This window comes from Salvelinus sp. IW2-2015, linkage group LG6.1 (genome assembly GCF_002910315.2).
Source record: "Salvelinus sp. IW2-2015 linkage group LG6.1, ASM291031v2, whole genome shotgun sequence".
In the NCBI taxonomy this organism is placed as follows: Eukaryota; Metazoa; Chordata; class Actinopteri; order Salmoniformes; family Salmonidae; genus Salvelinus; species Salvelinus sp. IW2-2015.
This window is the reverse complement of record NC_036845.1, coordinates 546378-565965: the sequence shown is the minus strand read 5'-3', so window position 1 is coordinate 565965 and position 19588 is coordinate 546378. Positions and strand designations below refer to the sequence as shown.

Here is a 19588-nt window from a genome sequence, read left to right as displayed (position 1 = left end):
CTCTGATCGATCCACTGAAGAAGATTGGGAGAATGTCATATGGTCAGATGAAACCAAAATAGAACTTTTTGGGTATAAAACTCAACTCGTCGTGTTTGGAGGACAAAGAATGCTGAGTTGCATCCAAAGAAACACCCAAAACCTACTGTGAAGCATGTGGTGAGAAACATCATGCTTTGGGGCTGTTTTTCTGCAAAGGGACCAGGACGAACTGATCCGTGTAAAGGAAAGAATGAATGGGCCAGTATCGTGGAGATTTTGAGTGAAAACCTCCTTCCATCAGCAAGGCTTGAAGATGAAACGTGGCTGGGTCTTTCAGCATGACAATGATCCCAAACACACCGCCGGGGCAACGAAGGAGTGGCTTTCGTAAGTAGCATTTCCAAGGTCCTGGAGTCGGCCTAGCCAGGCTCTAGATCTCAACCCCATAGAAATATCTTGGAGGGAGTTGAAAGTCCGTTTTGCCCAGCAACAGCCCCAAACATCAGCTGCTCTAGAGATCTGCATGGAGGAATGGGCCAAAATACACAACAGTGTGTGAAAACCTTGTGAAGACTTACAGAAAACGTTTACCTCTGTCATTGCCAACAAAGGTATATAACAAAGTATTGAGATAAAACTTTTGTTAATGACCAAATACTTATTTTCCACCATAATTTGCAAAAAATTCATTAAAAATCCTACAATGTGATTTTCTGGATTTTTTTCCCTCATTTGTGCTGTCATAGTTTGAAGTGTACCTATGATGAAAATTACAGCCCTCTCACATCTTTTAAGTGGGAACTTGCACAATTGGTGCTGACTAAATTACTTTTTTGCCCCACTGTATGATGTATGTTATGTATGTATGTATGGGAAGAGAGAGAGACAGGCTGGAGAGAGAGAGACGGGGCGTGAAGAGACAGCGAAGGAGAGAGAGAGAACAGCGCGAAGCGAGAGAGAGAGACAGCGAAGGAGAGAGAGAGAACAGCGAAGGGAGAGAGAGAGACAGCGAAGGGAGAGAGAGAGACAGCGAAGGGAGAGAGAGAAGACAGCAAAGAGAGAGAGAGACAGCGAAGGGAGAGAGACAAGCTTGAACACCGGCTGGGAGGAACACTGGAAATCTGCAGATAACAGGGTCAATTAATACACATTCAATTAACACGAGTGTGTGTGTGTGACTAATTATTTGTTCTCACCATTGCATCCTGGACAGGTATCCCAGGTTTCTTGGGTGGAACCACTGAGAGGAAAGAGGTCAGAGAAGAGWGAAAAYAAACCAGGTTAGACATTCACTCCTGTGTCTTATCCTGGAGCTGCCCCTCTGGAAAGGTTTCCTTTGGTAAACATATTGTTTAGCTCACTGGGAGTAAGTGTCAGTACGTACGTAAGCCCACAGCGATGACATCATCATCGTCATCATCATCYTCAATTTCTATGACATCAGAGGACTGAACCCCTCCCACTCCACCCTCATCCTCTGAAGAGCTCTCCTTGTAGACCAGACCCATTTTACTGTAGGTGGACTTCACCAGAGCCTCACACTCCACTATGGACCTGAAACACACACACAATGGAGAGAATCACACAGACGTTAACACACACATACACACCAGTCCTATTTTACAGTATGCCGGGCCTCACATTCTTCTATAGACCTGACACACACACACCCTAAAGTCTTCCACTCTACTATGGACCTGAGAAAGAAAGAAACGAAACATCATCCCCCCCACACACACTCACTGGTTGGCATTGTTGAAGAGTTTGTCCACCACCTCCTCTTCCTTCTCTTTCTGCTCCACCCATTCTTTGAGCTCAGCCAGCTGGGCCTTCCTCTGGCGGACTGCCTCGCTCCTCTCCACCTCCTCCTCAATCCACTTACTCAGCTCCTCCAGAGACACACCCAGTTCCTCCTCCAGACCAGAGTCCCAGCCCTCCACCTCCATCCTGGGGGGAGACAGGAGTGAGAGATGGAACGGGGGTCAGGCAGAGAGAACGATGGAGAGACCGGGGTTGAGACATACAGGGAGGGAGAGTAAGAAAGCAACGGGAGTAGCGTAGAAGGGGAGGAGGCAGAGATAGAAAGGACAGAGTGAAGATGAGGCAAAGAAAGCGAGAGAGATTTTATAGAGTTAGCGAAGATTACATTGTTACTGATCAAGCTAGTGTTAGTCAACTAGCTAGCAAGCCAACTACACGGTATTCCGAACCTTGTTTTAGTTTCAGYGCCGATTAAACACGTTGGGGCTAAAACTCACCTGTACAATCTGTTTAAAATATCACCCTAAGTAGTTTATATTGTAACAAAGGTCATGCATTGGAAGTGTTTTCAATTTCATGTGATCGTCGCATTGTTTTGAAATGAGGGACCACTGTTCAGGGACATCGACAGTGCTCGTGGTAGTTGTAGTCTTATAAATAAACGTATTTAACTAATCTTAGAAGATCCAAATAAACATTRGAAACTCGTTATTTGGAATGAAAGCTATTATAATCAAAAACCTTTTACACCATTTGTATATCATACTAACATAGGGGGGCACTTAGTGAACAATTTAAACTACAACTACCAAATGTCACATCGGCAAAAGGTTAGCATACAGCGGTGTGCGGAGAAGACACGTTTAGCAGTCAGAAATATTGTACTGTAGTAGCTTTAAATGAAATTCCTGGGGGAATGCACTTTTTAAAGTAAGTGATTTTGTGCACGTAATCACAGTGGATCTTCATTTATCGGACAAGTTGAGTTTATTCAAACAATCTTGCTAACACAAAAGTTACTGAGCTGGGGAGGCAGACTAGCTAGCTATGCTAACAAGCGGTTCAGTCTTTTGTAGTTGCCTTCTCTAAATCTATATCCGCTTACCGTATAATGCATCTGCAACTAAAAACTGTTTATGAATCGAGACAATTTTTATTGGAAGTTAATGAACTCACCCATCATTATTGTCCATTTATCCAGTCATTCAGCTAGAAAGCTACAGACCACTCACAATACCCCGCATACAACTTCTTCMTCCTGTGGCTTTCCGGCAGACTAGATGCTGTGTTGCGAATTGCTGCCCTTAGCAGGTCGGAATGCGGACTGCACATTTTGATAAAAAAAATGGGGAATGGGGTAAAACTTAAATTGCACCATCAAACCCTACTATACACTATCCCCAAAAACCATCAGCCCATCCCACTATTTTGGCCCTAAACGATCCTATAGCATTGCAGGCTGTCAGCCTGGTCGGGTGGAACCCTTCTCTCAAAACTTCCTGTAGATCTTCTGCACTAAAATCTCTGACACACAAATATTTCTCTGCTGCTGCAACTACCATCTATCTTTTGTGATTTTTTATTTTATTTTTTTATTTCACCTTTATTTAACCAGGTAAGCTAGTTGAGAACAAGTTCTCATTTACAACTGTGACCTGGCCAAGATAAAGCAAAGCAGTGCGACACAAACAACAACACAGAGTTACCGATGGAATAAACAAGCATACAGTTAATAACACAATGGGAAAAAAGAAAGTCTATATACAGTGTGTGCAAATGGCGTGAGGAGGTAAGGCAATAAATAGGCCATAGTAGCGAAGTAATTACAATTTAGCAGATTAACACTGAGCAGATGATGATGTGCAAGTAGAGATACTGGTGTGCAAAAGAGCAGAAAAGTAAATAAAAGCAATATGGGGATGAGGTAGGTAGATTGGGTGGGCTATTTACAGATGGACTATGTACAGCTGCAGCGATCGGTTAGCTGCTCAGATAGCTGATGTTTAAAGTTAGTGAGGGAAATATAAGTCTCCAGCTTCAGCAATTTTTGCAATTCGTTCCAGTCACTGGCAGCAAAGAACTGGAAGGAAAGGCGGCCAAAGGAGGTGTTGGCTTTTCCACTCCTTCAGTGCAGTTGACCACCACCATATTACGCAATAAATCCAACCTTTCTAAAACTCATCTTCTCTGGCTCTCTCTCTTCAGGCCTACTCACTGGTGGCCTCCCAGTTGACTCACTCACCATTGGGCTATCCTCTACTCTCTTCACTGCCTCAGCATAGGAAACGTTCTGCCCCACTTGAACTCTGGCAATCTCAACCTGTCTCCCTCTCACAGGGCACTTCAGATCCACAGCTGCATTGGAACCCCCACAATTGACAGACAGTGCTTTCTCTATGCCAGCTGTACACTCCCTCTGACTACCCTCCTGCACATTTTTTACATCATGGGATCTCCCTTCTACACACTGCTGCAATGTGTCTGAATCTTTGGCACTTAAAGCACCAAAGTAGGTTCGAAACAGGGCCTCGCAGAATATCAAATATAACCTAACCAGACCTTATGAGGTAGAAACTCTGTGTCAAAGCTCAACAAACCTGACAGGGTATTGTCAGTCTCGCCTTTGCCACCAGGTCTACGTCTCACCAAACGGCAGGCGTCACAAACACCAGGAATTTTCATTTGATCCACCTCCACACTCAAAACTACCCCACTGATCACCCCTTTTAGCGGTACCCTGCTCCGGAGAGCAAAGCACACCACAGTTTGAGCCCTGGGCCGCGTGACTCGAAGCGGCCGCTCTGTCGCTGGAGGTAATCCTGGACTGGCTCAACCTCAGAGTGCTGACCACTGCTGTCTGACTCCATTTAGAGATCGTCAAGATTCTCAAGAATGCATGAAGACCTATAAGTAATATGACTTGGTTTGTAATCAGGAGACGTAGGTATGTGCACCTCGAACGAAGGTGTATACCCAGGAGACAAATCTCTGATCTTAACAGCGCAATTCTTACGCTGTCGCATCATCATACCTCCCGAAAAGAAATAAAGTGGACCTCTCCCTCCACCAATGATCTGCTTTCAGTCAGACTGGAATACATGTAGGCTCCTTCTTCAATGGTTGTGTTCTTCCCATTACCTCATCCCTTACTTTTAACTCTCACTAATTATTGGCAATTAACGTGTATTATGTTTATTCAAAATGACATGAAATCATCGACCTTCCTCTGACCAGCTCCTTATGCTCAAGCCATGAATTGACCCTTTCCATCTTCAGAAGTTGCAGCTTTCAAGGACTTGGCATCTATTGCTTGAACTGTCATGATATTATAAGGATTATAATATTATATTGCTAGTTTGTTTTTTGCTCTTCAAGTGCTTTGAGACTCTATGGAAGGCGCTATAAAAATGTAATCAATTATTATTATTATAACCTAGACTGCATATTGTAAAAACATCACAAATTAAACAGACATTCAAGTATGCTTTTTATTGTCATGCAATTTTCTCTCATGGCTTAGCCTATTTGTTTTAATGGAAAGCAGATGTGAATATGACAGTGGCTGATTAGGAATACAAACACTAAAATGGTGGTCAATCCTACGTTTATCTGACTCTGGTCCTTGACATGCTGACAACTGTAGACTTTCCCAAAAGCACATTGWCTAAACATAAACTGTACTGTAACAATTTGAAATCCTCATGGTCCCATTTGCTCCTGTTTTCCAGGTTATCATGGTGTCTGATGTTCATCTCCAGATCTGTTGGACTGATGAATTATCCAAACTTTAAGTACCATCCCTCATGTGCTTCCTGCTCCTCTTGATTCCCACAAGTCTAACTACGAAACCAAACTTCCCACCTTCAGCACACTAGCCACAGTCGGGCTAGGGGTCTTCCACTATGCTCACATTATTTCCTGCCCAGTATGGAGTGAGGTCACTCTTCAGGTTGTTCCTCCGTATTCTGGTATGCGGCGACAAGAGGGTGGGTTCAGGACCATCTGGGCACAGCGCACTATGGTGAACAGCAGGGAAGACAGAGTAGGAAGACAAAGAAGAGGGCAAAGCCCAGGTCCACGGTCCACCTCCATCCTGGCCACCGGCAGAAGAGGAGGATCCATGACTTATCGTATTCAAATGAGACTGATGCAGACTGACAAAGGTTAAAAAAATATATAGGTAGAAAAACTTTTTTATAAGTGTCCTTTGCTGCTTGGTGTTGGACAACACTGGAATCCAAACTTTCTCTCTCTCTCTCGTCCGTCCTTGCTTTTGTGTCTATCTACTTGTTCTAACAACCTAGAACGTAGCTTGTTCTAATGAAGGCGTCTTAATGCTTAGTCTCCTCTCTGTCCTTTCAATGCCTTTCCCTCTGGACCATACTGCTCAGGGTCCAGCCCCCTCTCTCTCGTTCTCAATCTCCTCTCTCTCTTCTCTCTCTCTCTCTCTCTCTCTTCCTCTCTCTCTCTCTCTCTCTCTCTCTCTCTCTCTCTCTCTCTCTCTCTCTCTCTCTCTCTCTTCTCTCTCTCTCTCTCTCTCTCTCTCTCTCTCTCTCTCTCTCTCTTCTCTCCTGTTGTCTCTCTCCTGCTTGTCTCTCTCTCTCTCTCTCTCTCTCTCTCTCTCTCTCTCTCTCTCTCTCTCTCTCTCTCTCTCTCTCTCTCTCTCTCTCTCCTTCTTCTCTCTCCTCTCTCTCTCTCTCTCTCTCCTCTCTTCTCTCTCATCTTATTGCATAGGGTTGATGTACTCTCACACTTGTGTGAGTGTCTCTCTAGTGGCATCAGAGTACAGAGCAAGTCGCATTCTTTTGGTCAGGATCAGTTTCCAGCACCGTCTCAAGTTGAATTGCCACCAAGGCATCATATCCTTTTCAATTCCTCTACCTTAATTTTGTCCTGATCAGCTTTTCTTTCATTTATTGTTGTTGTCAAACTAAGTCTATCTTCTCTCTCTCTCTCTCCCTTTCTCCTTATCTCGCCCCCCCTCCCCCCCCTCTCTCTCTCTCTCTCTCTCTCTCTCTCTCTCTCTCTCTCTCTCTCTCTCTCTCTCTCTACTCTCTCTCTCTCTCTCTCTCTCTCTCCTGAAAGTTCCTTACTCAATGGCCCCTACTTTATCCCCCAATGTCCCTACCACCCTACCCAATCCACTCTACTGTAGGCCAGCTATTCTTCAGGCTTCAGCATGCAGAGGACACGTGTACTCACACCTGTGTCAGGTAATGGTATATCTATAGGAAAGTGAAGGTGCATTACAGTGTTTAAACACCTCAGCAAAACACCAACACACAACACAGCTACAGTGTCTCCTCTCCATACTGTATATGCATATACATCCCTATGGACGAACACACATGCACAGTGGTCTAATGTACAGTCATGTATTTGTTTACCCACAGATTGACAGTTGTTTGCTTTGTTTCTCCCTTCCATCCAAGTCTACGTTTCCAAGTCTACGTTTCCACCACAGGGTAGGCATCATGCCACGTGCTGTTCCCCCTAGTCCTGCCTCCTGCCCCTCCTGCTGGTTGTTGTTGCCTCCTGGGGAGTTCCAGAGCCCGGCCTGTTGCCTGGACTGAGTCCTGCTGGCTGTTCTAATCTCAGTTACGGCCTGATCGTCACCAAACCCCTCTTTAACTATTCATGGGACACAGGTGCCAAGTGTGACTGAGTACGTCCATCTGTTTGTCCATCCCCAGGGGGGTTGGGAGTGCCGTCCAGGAGAGGTGAAGAGAGGGAGGGAAGTGAGAGAGAGAATGAAGGAGTAGGGGAATAATTCTSATGTCATATTCATGTTCAGACCACTAATGATGTCACACAGACTGGATGTCACACAGAAGAGTGTAAGATGTAAGGAACATCCAGGTACAATCCCACCAGAGTGATACTACTGACCAACCTGAGAAGGAAGGAGTAATCCTATCTGCCCTACTCCAACACCTCCAGCATTCCATCCCATTTCKCCCCCAGGCTGTGAACGAGAGAGGAGGAGGAGAGGAGGGGACGAGGGGAGAGGAAACTGATCCTTGGCCATAGATCTSTGTTTCTCTGACCACTGATGAAGTAGGAAGGGATGGAAATGGATACAACCCAATCAAGGCAGAGTTGGATTTTGTTTCTTTGCCAATTAAGTAACACAGACCACATGTAAAGAAGTGAATCGATGGATGATAGATGGATTGATATCACTTAATGAAGTTGCAGCAAGTTGAGAGCCTCTGCTGCATAATCGGTTAAAGTATATTATAATGGTGCGTCTTTGTTTATATGTGTGTGTACATAGGGAAGTAGAAACTAGTGCATCTTGGGTCTATCAGCTCTCTTCCRCTACCTAGTGTTCATCATGTTTTAATTTGAACCTTTATTTAACTAGGCAAGTCAGTTAAGAACACATTCTTATTTACAATGACAGCCTACCAGGGAACAGTGAGTTAACTGCCTTGTTTTGGGGCCAAACATCAGATTTTTACTTTGTCAAGTTGGGGATTCAATCCAGCAACCTTTTGGTTACTGGCCCAACGCTCTAACCACTAGGCTACCTACCACCCCAGGATGTGTTGTTTGTACGAACACCACGTTCGTCTCGCGCGTAGCACAAGTGTCACTAATTGGTTTGTATATGTGTACTACACCGCTTGGTCCGGTATTAGCAGTGGTCTAGGTTCATTGCAGTGGTGTACCTACGACCGTTGGGTCCATACAGCAGTGTGCTAGTGTTCGATCATGTGTATCGTACACCAGTTGGTGCCTACAAGCAGTTTCTAGTCCGAACTTCATCAGGTGTACTTAGTCCGGCTTGTTCCTTAGCAGTGTCTGTGTCTCATCCCATTGGTGTACCACAGTCCGTCTGTCCACAAAGCAAAGTTATGCCTCGGTAGTGTTTCATTCATGTGTGACTACACCCGCTTTCGTCCCTGGGGTATAGGCAAAAAGTGTCTGGAGAGTTCATTCGATCGTTCATCTACACGTTTCTGTGTCCTACAGCAGTGTCTAGTGGTTTCGTGCCACTGTGTACCATCCACCCGCTGGTGTCCGTATAGCGAGTGTCTGTAGTGTTACATCCAGTGTACTGCACCACGTGTCCTAGCGGTAGCGTTAGTTGGATGTGAGTGTCCAAATCGATGTGTTATCTGAGCGAGCCACTTGTCCTACTAGCGGGGTTAGTGTTTCATCATGTGGTACTACACCACTTGTCCTGCACAGGGTCTAGTGTGCATCATGGGTACTACACACTTGTCCGGACAGCGTGTTCTAGTGGGTTATCTGGTGGTACTACGAGCGCACATTTGTTCTCCTGTACGAGATCGATGTGTGGCGTAGTGTTCATGCAGTGTGTAGCTATGCACCACTGGGTCCACAGCAGTGTCTAGGTGGTTCATATGGTTACTACACCATTTTTGTCCTACGCAGCAGTGGTCTAGTGTTCAGTCATTTGTGGTACGTACACCACTTTGCCGACAGCTAGTGTGTTCATAGAGTTATACATGGGTGGTACTACGAGCCATTGGTCCGTACAGGCGATGCGTCTGACGGTAGTTTTCATCATGTGTACGTTACACCACTTGTTCCGTACAGCAGTGGTCTAGTGGTTCATCATGATGTACTTATCGCACTTGTACGCTACAGCAGTTGTCTAGTGGTGGTCATCATGTTTTACGTTAGGGTACTACCACTTGTCCTACATCTAGCAGTGTCTCGGTGTCTATGCGGAGATGGATGAGTTAACGAGTATAACACCACGGTTGTCCTTACGGTGAGCCGGGGAGATGTCTAGGTGTGTCAATCAGCGGTGTAGCGGTATACCACTTGTCCGAGGATACGGAAGCAGTTGTGTTCTAGTGGTTTCAATCATGGTGACGGGGGAGGGAGATATACGGCGCTTCTGTCCTTATCAGGAGGCAGTGAGGGAATACTAGGTGGTAGTAAGCAGGTGATAGCGTACCACACTTGTCCTACAGCGGGGGGGGGGGGGGGGAGAGTGTGCTGAAGGTGGATCGATTCATGTGTGTACTACAGCCGTTGTGGCAATATAGCAGTGTCTAGTAGTTCTCATGTGTTACGTGACCACGCTTGTCAATGAAGCAAGTGTAGGTTTCGATCGGCGAGTATGTTGACTACACCGCTTGTCCAGGCTATGTCAGCAGTGTCTTAGTGTTGCATCATGTGTACTACACCGCTTGTCCTACAGCAGTGTTCTAGTGTTCATCAATGTGTACTACACCGCACTTGTGCCGTAATACAGCAGTGTCTAGTGTTCATCATGTGTACTACACCACTTGTTCCTACAGCAGTTCTGAGTGTCATCATGTGTACTACACCACTTTGTCCTACAGCAGTGGTCTAGGTGTTCATCATGTTGTACTACACCACTTGTCCTTACAGCAGTGTCTAGTGTTCATCATGTGTTACTACACCATGTGCTGCAGCAGTTTAGTTCACTGTTACTAACCACTTGTCCTACAGCAGGTTCTAGTGTTCATCATGTGTACTACACCATTGTCCTTACAGCAGTGTCTAGTGTCATCATTGTGTACTACACCATTGTCCTACAGCAGTGTCTAGTGTTCATCGATGTGTACTGACACCACTTGTTCCTACAGCGTGTCTAGTGTTCATCATGTGTACTACACCATTTGTCCTTACAGCAGTGTTCTAGTATGTTCATCATGGTGTACTACACCACTTGTCCTACAGCAGTGTCTAGTGTTCATCAGTGTTACTACTACCACTTTGTCCTACAGCTAGGTGTCTAGTGTTCATCATGTGTACTATACCACTTGTCCTACAGCAGTGTCTAGTGTTCATCATGTGTACTATACCACTTGTCCTACAGCAGTGTCTAGGTGTTCATCATGTGTACTATACCACTTGTCCTACAGCAGTGTGTCTGAGGTTTCATCATGTGTACTATACCACTTGTCGCCGTATACAGCCGGGAGTGGTTTCTAGTGTTCATGCGAATGGATGTGGAGACGAGTATGAAAACCAACATAGTGTACCAGACGAGCAGGTTAGTGTTTATAGACATTCGTTAGGTTTTTAGCGGTACAAACCCACAAATTGCCACCTATCCCCAGAACAGATGAAGTGACTAGAGATTACAAGTCGATTGATCCAGGACAAATGTGATATATACACTTGTCCGGGTACAGCAGTGTCTAGTAAAGTCAGTCATGTGCAAAACACGAGCTTGTCCTGAAGCAGTGTCTAGTGTTAGTTTATGTTTCGTACAAACCTGTCTGCATATTCCATTCTGAGCCCAAGCAACATATCGTGCATCAACTCTCGTTTTCGGTGTTTCTTACTCTCGTTTTTGTGAGACTCTTCTAGACAAGGCATACCACACACTTGATACACACAACACACAGGCATGCCACGTACCTAAACCAGACACAACCCATATCGTTCTTGCACCCTCCACACACTCTTAGGTGCGAGACAACACCACAACACCACACCACACAAACAGACGACACCACTCTATATCTCACAGCAACGAACACACACTATCAGCACCTACACACACACACACACGACACACACACACATCTACACACGACACCTACATTACGACACAGCAACGCATCGCCCAACACACACCTTTCTACAGGCTAAGGAAGGTGCAGAGCTGAGAATTTACTACTCCAGCACAATCGTTATCATGAGTTGTAGGCCCACTTACATAACCCACAGTTTGTGTACAAAATTAGCGAAATGTGGAGTGCTGACGAGAGTGAGTGATTCTGTGGAAGATTATGTCCTCCTCTCTTTTGGAGGAGTGTGTGAGTCTGCAAGCGAGATGGCGAAGGTATGCAGGAAAGATGAGAGGTCGATAGTCATCACGTGAACGGCAGGAGCAGTCCAGCTGTGGCCCATGAGGCGCCTGAAGTTAGGACAGGAAGGGCGCAGAACGTGGATGGAGAAAGAGGAGTGACATGCATACAGGTAGACGATAAGCAGACCATGCATTCACCCAAAGGCATGCAGACAGACACATGGACCAGAGCAAGAGGAGGCTTGTGGGAGGAGCATAGGCTCATTGTAATGGCTGGAATGGAATAAATGGAACGTAGTCCAACATGTGGTGTTCCATATGTTTGATGTGTTGAGAACCGTCCATCATTCCATTCTAGCCATTATAATGAGCCTGGTCCTCCATAGCTCCCTCCTCCTCCCACCAGCCTCCTCTGGACCAAGCGAATAGAGGCAATTCATCCATGCCTTTGACAGGGAGGTGGAGTTGTGGTTGGGGGGGGGGGGGTTCGTTCATGGAGGTCTCTGATTGGGTCTAGACTGAGGAGGGACAGGATCTTCTTTTTTCCTGTGTCAGAGTCGTGTTGAGGCACACGTCCTGTTTCAGCTCCTTCCCTGGTCCTATATCCTACATGTCAGAGGGCACAGGCAAGAGTGCGATCTCGAATCAATTGGAAACGTAACATGGCAATAGGGGGAAAAGAAGCGCGATTGATCCTGTGTATGTCATACTCTCCCTGAGGTGTTTGCAGTGTGACGTGGTTATATCGAATCCTGATAGGCGAGTGTGAGTAACCACGTCCGAGATGTAACAGATGAGCATGAGATTTCGTGTGCTTGTTGAGAAAGCATCCCAATGGTATGTCTATGTCAGTAAATGACCGAAAAAATGACAACAAGTGGATAGAAGGTATTGGAGAGACTGACTTACAGTACGGTGACAAGGAACAGACAGACTGACAAAGACAGCGACTGATCAGACTACGAACAGACATGAGAAGAAGACTGACATACAGAACACAGACAGGACAGAAGAGACAGAACAGAACAGACACGACAGACAGCAGCAGACAGACAGACAGACACAGAGACAGACAGACAGACAGACAGACAGACGAGACAGACAGAGCACAACAGACAGACAGACAGACAGGACAGACGCAGACAGACATGAGACAGCAGACAGACAGACAGACAACAGACGACAGACAACAGAGACAGACTTGAAAATAAATGAAGAAAAGTCAACAAAACAAAATAAAGCCATAATCTATGTGCAATAATATTCATAGGCTTCAAAGTACAGTAAAACTCCATGAGTAACAAACAAGCTCGGTGAGCAGAATAATGCCTGGTGCAATGTTTTGGAGGGAATGATGGACGTGAACGATCAATGACTCACAACGAGAGGTGTGACTAGGAACCACTGGGCACAGACGACATTAACGTCGATTCCACGTCGACGTGGAAACAACATTGATTCAACCAGTGTGTGCCCAGTGGGAGTTACAGCATTAAAAAGCTATTGAAGGAAAATGTGCTATATTAGTACACTTGATTTAAAGACACAACAATCTACTTTAAACAAATGAGTTGTGAAATTTCTAGAATAACAGGATTACAGGAAGGGATTAGGATTCTTTAGGATAACACGTGATGTTGGAATTTCTAGAGTCCCAGTCCAAACACAACTCCTAGCCCCACCACCTTGGTGTTTGCAGATCTTAAGGGATTAGATTGGTAAGTATAAATGGCTAAAAGTAAAACGAGCTCAACGTGGCCGATTTAACGATACAGTCGTAATGCGCTTTCGTTCAGATCTGGAGGCTACACACCAACGTTTAGGGGTGCTAGGAGTTATCTCTAGCCAGGGACAGAAGGCAGATGATGGGGAGTAGAATCAGGGATTTGGGTTAAAGGGGTGAAGGTCAAAGGTCATAATCTGATTGGTGACCTGGGCACGGGGGCGGGCCGGACGCTGGGCAGGACGTCCCAGCTAGAGGTGGAGCTGTTGTGATGAAAACACAGTGTCATGTGACCAGGAAACACAAACCATCACATCACAGACAGAATCATGTTAAAAGGGCAACAATCATGCCCCGAACCGACCCTTTATCCTTTTCCTCTGCACGTTTTCTACATTTGAAATAATGAGATAGTTATTGGCAGTATGGTGTGGGCTGGGTGAACCTTTTGGCATATTCCTTACACCTAGCCAATCARCTCAGATCTTTAGTCTCATTCCTAACCAGGTGTCTTTAGCATTAAGCCTGGCAAGCAAGGCTGTTGGTTCTAAATCTAAAGTGCATAATATAGGGACAAAGGGTCGATTAAGAAGTGGGCAATTATCACACAGTCAGAGGAACAATCAGACGGTAGAGGATGAAGTTGCCCCTGAGCACTGATCTAAGGTCAGTTTTTTTGTTTTTACCTCTTGATGGTTACGGTTAGGATTGGAGTAACAAACCGATCCTAGGCCTGAGCATATAGGCCAGGGAATCTACCAATCACTGGTGGTTAACATAGTKATGTTATTTTTGAACAGGGTTGGAATTACACATTGACTAGGAGGTACACTGATGGGGGTGCCCACGTTGATGTTTTTCTTTTACAACTCAAGGGGTGCCAAAACACTTTTGGGGGTGAAACTTTTAGTATAGGSGTGGCTAGCATCTCCAGACATCCCTGTAATTAGAACCCTGTCACAGAGAACACTGGCAGTAGTATTTATTTGGTTTATGAACATGTAGTATTGCACATGAATGCAGTAGGTATCAGGTATTATGGAGGATTCCACCTGTTTTCAAGGACCCTTCATTAAAGCAGGTGTTTGAAAAATCGCCAAGAAGAATGTGAAGATTGAGACACCAAGAACAAAAAGTAAACCCAGGACATTTTGGATCAAAGATACACAGTTTCAATGATAAACAGGTAACCAGCAAACAAAAATCTGGTTGACCATACTGTTCTCTACTTCAGATACGCTGTAGGTTGGATTTAATCAGAAACAGAATAGCCCTCAGGCAGACTAGTAAGCTATAGAAACCCCATTTAACAGCTCAGTGCCTTACCGTATAGGTCTTCACTATGAAGCGAATGATGACAGCCAGTCCAACACAGCCACACAGAGCCTATTACTATCGCTGTGATCTCTCCTGAGACATGACAGAGAAATATTCCCAACTAGTACATGAAAAGATAGACATGGCCAGAGGCCTACTCTAATAATGAATCAACTATAAGGTCCACATCTTACGGCAGTGTACACTTCACTGATTCTGCAAGTGAGAAAATGAATATGTTATTTAGAGCATATGTCTTATTACTGTACGTCTGTCATAAGGCCTACATAATAACAGGCTTGACATGATCATAACGGTTTGACATGATCGTGATGTCATGACAGAGGGTTCATGTTAAAAATACTGCTGTGCTACTTTGTTTATGCAGTCGATAATTCAGTTGGGAATTAATGTTCAATCAACATCTAGTAGAACTACAGGGAAATGATCATACATCTACAGTGTGTTCTGTAGTCTTTGGAATGAGTGTTGTCCACAGTAGAACTACAGGGAATGATCATACATCTACAGTGTGTTCTGTAGTCTTTGGAATGAGTGTTGTCCACCGAGTAGAACTACAGGGAAATTATCATACATCTACAGTGTGTTCTGTAGTCTTGGAATGAGTGTTGTCCACCAGTAGAACTACAGGGAAATGATTCATACATCTACAGTGTGTTTTCTGTGTCTTTTGGAATGAGTGTTGTCCACCAGTAGAACTACAGGGAAATGATCATACATCTACAGTGTGTTCTGTAGTCTTTGGAATGATGTTGTCCACCAGTAGAACTACAGGGAAATGATCATACATCTACAGTGGTGTTCTGTAGTCTTTTGGAATGAGGTGTTGTCCACCAGTAGAACTACAGGGAAATGATCATACATCTACAGTGTGTTCTGTAGTCTTTGGAATGAGTGTTGTCCACCAGTAGAACTACAGGGAAATGATCATACATCTACAGTGTGTTCTCGTAGTCTTTGGATGAGTGTTGTCCACCAGTAGAACTACAGGAAATTATCATACTATCTACAGTGTGTTCTGTAGTGTTTGGAATGAGTGTTCTCACCCAGTAGAACTACAGGGAAATTATCATACATCTACAGTGTGTTTCTGTAGTCTTTGGAATGAGTGTGTCCACCAGTAGAACTACAGGGAAATTATCATACATCTACAGTGTGTTCTGTAGTCTTTGGAATGAGTGTTGTCCACCAAGTAGAACTACAGGGAAATTGATCAATACATCTACAGTGTGTTCTGTAGTCTTTGGAATGAGTGTTGTCCACCAGGAGAACTACAGGGAAATGATTATACATCTACAGTGTGTTCTTGTAGTCTTTGGAATGAGTGTTGTCCACCAGTAGACTACAGGGAAATTATCATACATCTACAGTGTGTTCTGTAGTCTTTGGAATGAGTGTTGACCACGGAGGCTGGTGGTACCTTAATTGGGGAGGATGGGCGGAATGGAATGATATCAAACACACGGTTTTCATGAGTTTGATACCATTCCATTCACTCCACCCCAGCCATTATTATGAGCCGTCCTCCTCTCACCAGCCTCCTATGGTGTTTGTCATAGGCCACCCTATCAGTTTTTTCACAAATTCTTTTCTCCTTTGTCTGTGTTCTGCTCTCTCTCTCTCTCTCTCTCTCTCTCTCTCTCTCTCTCTCTTCTCTCTGTCTCTCTCTCTCTCTCTCTCTCTCTCTCTCTTCCCTCTCTCCATTCTCCCTTTCTTTCTCTGTCTCTCTCTTCCTCTCTCTCTCTCTCTCACTCCCTCTCTCTCTCTTCCTCTCTTGTCATGTGACAACAACAGTGCAGTGTTTAGAGAAGAGATTTGCAAAAACGAATCAGCCATCTCGTAAACAACCTCCCCCTCATTTACAGTCCTCTTTCTCTTCCTCACTACCCCCTCTTCTATCTCTCTCTTTCTCTCTATCACTCCCTCAACCCCCCCTCTCTCTCTTTTCCTCTGTCCTGCCCCCTCTATCCCCCTCTCTATCTCATTCACATCTTTCACAGTCAGTAACCTTGACATTCCCACAGTTCTCACCACATTCCTCTCTTTAGTGTTTAACGCTAGCCTTCCTCCACATGTCCTCCCTGAGAGCCCCTCACCGTGTCCACTAATACTGTTTAGTGAAATGTTATTAGTTGGTCACGGTACGAGGCTAGCCGCCCATGCCCTTCCTGCTGATGCTGCTGTTAGGTACGAGGCTAGCCCGCCCCATGCCCTTCCTGCTGATGCTGCTGTTAGGTACGAGGCTAGCCCGCCCCATGCCCTTCCTGCTGATGCTGCTGTTAGGTACGAGGCTAGCCCGCCCCATGCCCTTCCTGCTGATGCTGCTGTTAGGTACGAGGCTAGCCCGCCCATGCCCTTCCTGCTGATGCTGCTGTTAGGTACGAGGCTAGCCCGCCCCATGCCCTTCTTGCTGAGCTGCTGTTAGGTACGAGGCTAGCACTTGCTCTGCTGCTGTTAACATGTTAGCATTATGCCAGTCTCTCTGAACCTGTCTTCCTGAATGGGACATGGGGTTCATTGTGTTCTGAGGGTCAGACAGGTTGTGTTAGAGAACCCCTCCCCAACCTAATGGGAAGGATGAGAGGATGGTCCGGTCGTTAAGTGGTTGAGGTGTACGGTAGTTGTCCTGCATGACGACGCGGTCAGCGTCCTCCTTACTGGCATACAGCACTGTCTCCAGCTTCATCAGCTGAGGAAGAAGTGGACAAGAGAGGGAAAGGAGACTAAAGAGGGAGGAAGAGAGGAGGAAAGAGGAAAACAAAGAGGGAGGAAGAGAGGAGGAAAGATGGTGAGGAGGAGAAGACAAGAGGGAGAGGGGGGAGAAAGGAAAGAGGAGGACATAGTGATGCTTTGATTCAAGCACAAGGATATCACCATCACACACACAACACACCTTCCCTACCTGTGTGTGTGAGATTTTGACGGTCTCTGTGAAGAGGGCTCAGAGGACACTCTGGAAGCAGGAGGAGTGGGGAGGAGCCATTGTATCGGTAGTACCGCCCCAGGTCAGAGGGCAGGAGGGACTGGACATCAAAGGCTGGGATGGACACACTCTGACCTGACCACGGAGGAGGGATGAGGAGGGATGAGGCGGGATGGACAGATGAAAGTTAGAGGAGACTCCTGGGGGCACATAGTGGTGGTGTTTGGCACTTCCAAGAGAAGAATTCAGAGAATCCCCATAAATACATATCTCGTAGTCGTGGTAACATTGCTAGAAGGTAGCTGTATAATAATGCTGATTGGTTAAGGTTGTACTTTGATTAAGTACCTGGGGCGGCAGGTAGCCTAGTGTATTAGAGTGTTGGACTAGTAACCATAACGGTTGCAAGATCCCAATCCCCGAGCTTGACAAAGGTAAAAATCTGTCGTTCTGGCCCCTGAAACAGGCATTTAGGCTGTTCCTGAGCTGTCATTGAAGAATTTGTTCTTAACTGACTTGCTCTAGTTAAAATAAAGTAAATTAATTTAACAGCTGTCTCACCTGCATGTCTGACACGACCCAGGTAGTTGAGAATGTTCCAAAAAGCCTGGTTAGCCTCCTCACCTGTCTGACAGATTCACACATCTTCCCTTTAGGTCAAGTGTGCAGCTTTACTATACATTCACAAAGCCTTCTTAACCAATCTGCTAATAGATTTTCCAACTGAAGAAAATTAAAACGTAAATAAAGGGAATTTGTAATCCTATTTAAAGAAAACAATACAAACTCTTTTGAAGTATGTAATGTCTCCAGTGGTGTGGTGTGATTGTCAGTTAGTTATATGATTAATAGTCCTACCTCTATGAGACTCCCAGGACTGCCAGTCCACTCCTGCTGAGTCATAGCCACTGACATGTTAGGGTACAGCTCTGAGTTGTAGTGCACACATAATCATACACAGAGAGGGGGAACTTGGTTAGTGGTGTGTGTGTGTCTGTGTGTGTGTGTGTGTGTGTGGTGTGTGTGTGTGTTGTGTTGTGGTGTGTGTGTGTGTGTGTGTGTGTGTGTGGGTGTGTTGATGTCTGTGTCTGTGTCTGTGTGTGTGTGTGTTGTGTGGTGTGTGTGTGTGTGTGTGTGTGTGTGTGTGTGTCGTGCCAGCGTGTCTAATCTTTAGAAATCCCTCTTGAGTTTGATGAATGAAAGTGCTGCTACATTCGTTTACAATAGCGTTCAGATGGAGAAAAAGAGACGTGAGGGAGAGGGAATGAGAGAGTGATCGAAGAGAGGGAGGGGGGAATGCTGGCTCATTGAAAATCTCTGAGAGGGAGGAGTAGGGGAGGTGGAGAGAGAAAAGACTAATTGTCTGTCTTTATGTAATAGTGTGTAACCAGAGCAGGGAGCCTCTCCTTCATGTTTTCAAACTTCTCACTCTCACAAACTCTCACAAACTCTCTCTTCTCTCTCTCACTGTTCCTCCCTCTCTCTCTCTCTCCTCTCTCTCTCACTGCCCCCCTCTCTTTCTCTCTCTCTCTCTCTGTCCCTCCTCTCGCTCTTCTCTCTGTGGCATACCTGTGCAGTAGCAGATGGACAGGATACTGACTTATTCATCCAAAACTCTCTCTCTCTCTGTCCTCTCTCTCTCTCCATCCCCTCATCCATTACCTCATCCACCCATTTTTGCAGATCCACTCCATGTTTCTACAGAGAGAATTGGACAGTGTTTCAAGTTCCCAAAAGTGTGTGTGTGTGTGTGTTTTGGGGTACAGTAAATACACTGCCAACCTGAGAGAAACAGTTGGTTCCCCTTCCTGTGTATCTGTAGCGTGTTTGAGAGGGCTTTATTTGGCAATGCTTTCTAATCCTGAAGTCTTTACAACAATTTCAATCAGATTTAATTCCACTCCCCATTAATTACATTTCATCAAAACTTGTCTCCAATAACCTTATTTTCAAGTTTTGTTTTCTCCTACTATGACTAGTGTTAACCAGATTAGCTAAGAGTCTAGATGTCTGTTTAGTGTTTCTGTATAATATCTAATGGGATTATAGTATGGTTTCTCAACGAAGTGCTTAACTACTGCCAAATTCTGCC

At 45.3% G+C, this 19588-nt stretch overlaps 1 protein-coding gene and 2 long non-coding RNA genes across 3 annotated transcripts in view; 1 reads left to right on the top strand and 2 right to left on the bottom strand.

Moving 5' to 3' along the window:
• The window catches only part of setdb1b (SET domain bifurcated histone lysine methyltransferase 1b), a 23396-nt gene extending 20352 nt beyond the window's left edge, over positions 1-3044 (bottom strand). Inside the window, exons 1-4 of the mRNA XM_070443855.1 lie at positions 2920-3044; positions 1726-1929; positions 1367-1536; positions 1179-1222 (exon numbers count right to left, since the gene is read on the bottom strand). Coding sequence (XP_070299956.1) covers positions 1179-1222; positions 1367-1536; positions 1726-1929; positions 2920-2936 — 435 coding nt within the window. The 5' untranslated portion in view covers positions 2937-3044. The remainder of the gene's footprint in view (positions 1-1178; positions 1223-1366; positions 1537-1725; positions 1930-2919) is intronic.
• A 12340-nt stretch (positions 3045-15384) lies between these two features.
• LOC139027861 (uncharacterized) lies at positions 15385-16219 on the bottom strand. Its single transcript, XR_011479997.1, has 2 exons — positions 15917-16219; positions 15385-15771 (listed from the first exon to the last, which is right to left on the bottom strand). It is a non-coding gene; the product is annotated as an uncharacterized lncRNA (long non-coding RNA).
• Positions 15578-15880, top strand: LOC139027860 (uncharacterized). The gene is made up of 3 exons (XR_011479996.1): positions 15578-15611; positions 15683-15765; positions 15840-15880. It is a non-coding gene; the product is annotated as an uncharacterized lncRNA (long non-coding RNA).
• Positions 16220-19588: the final 3369 nt, after the last annotated feature.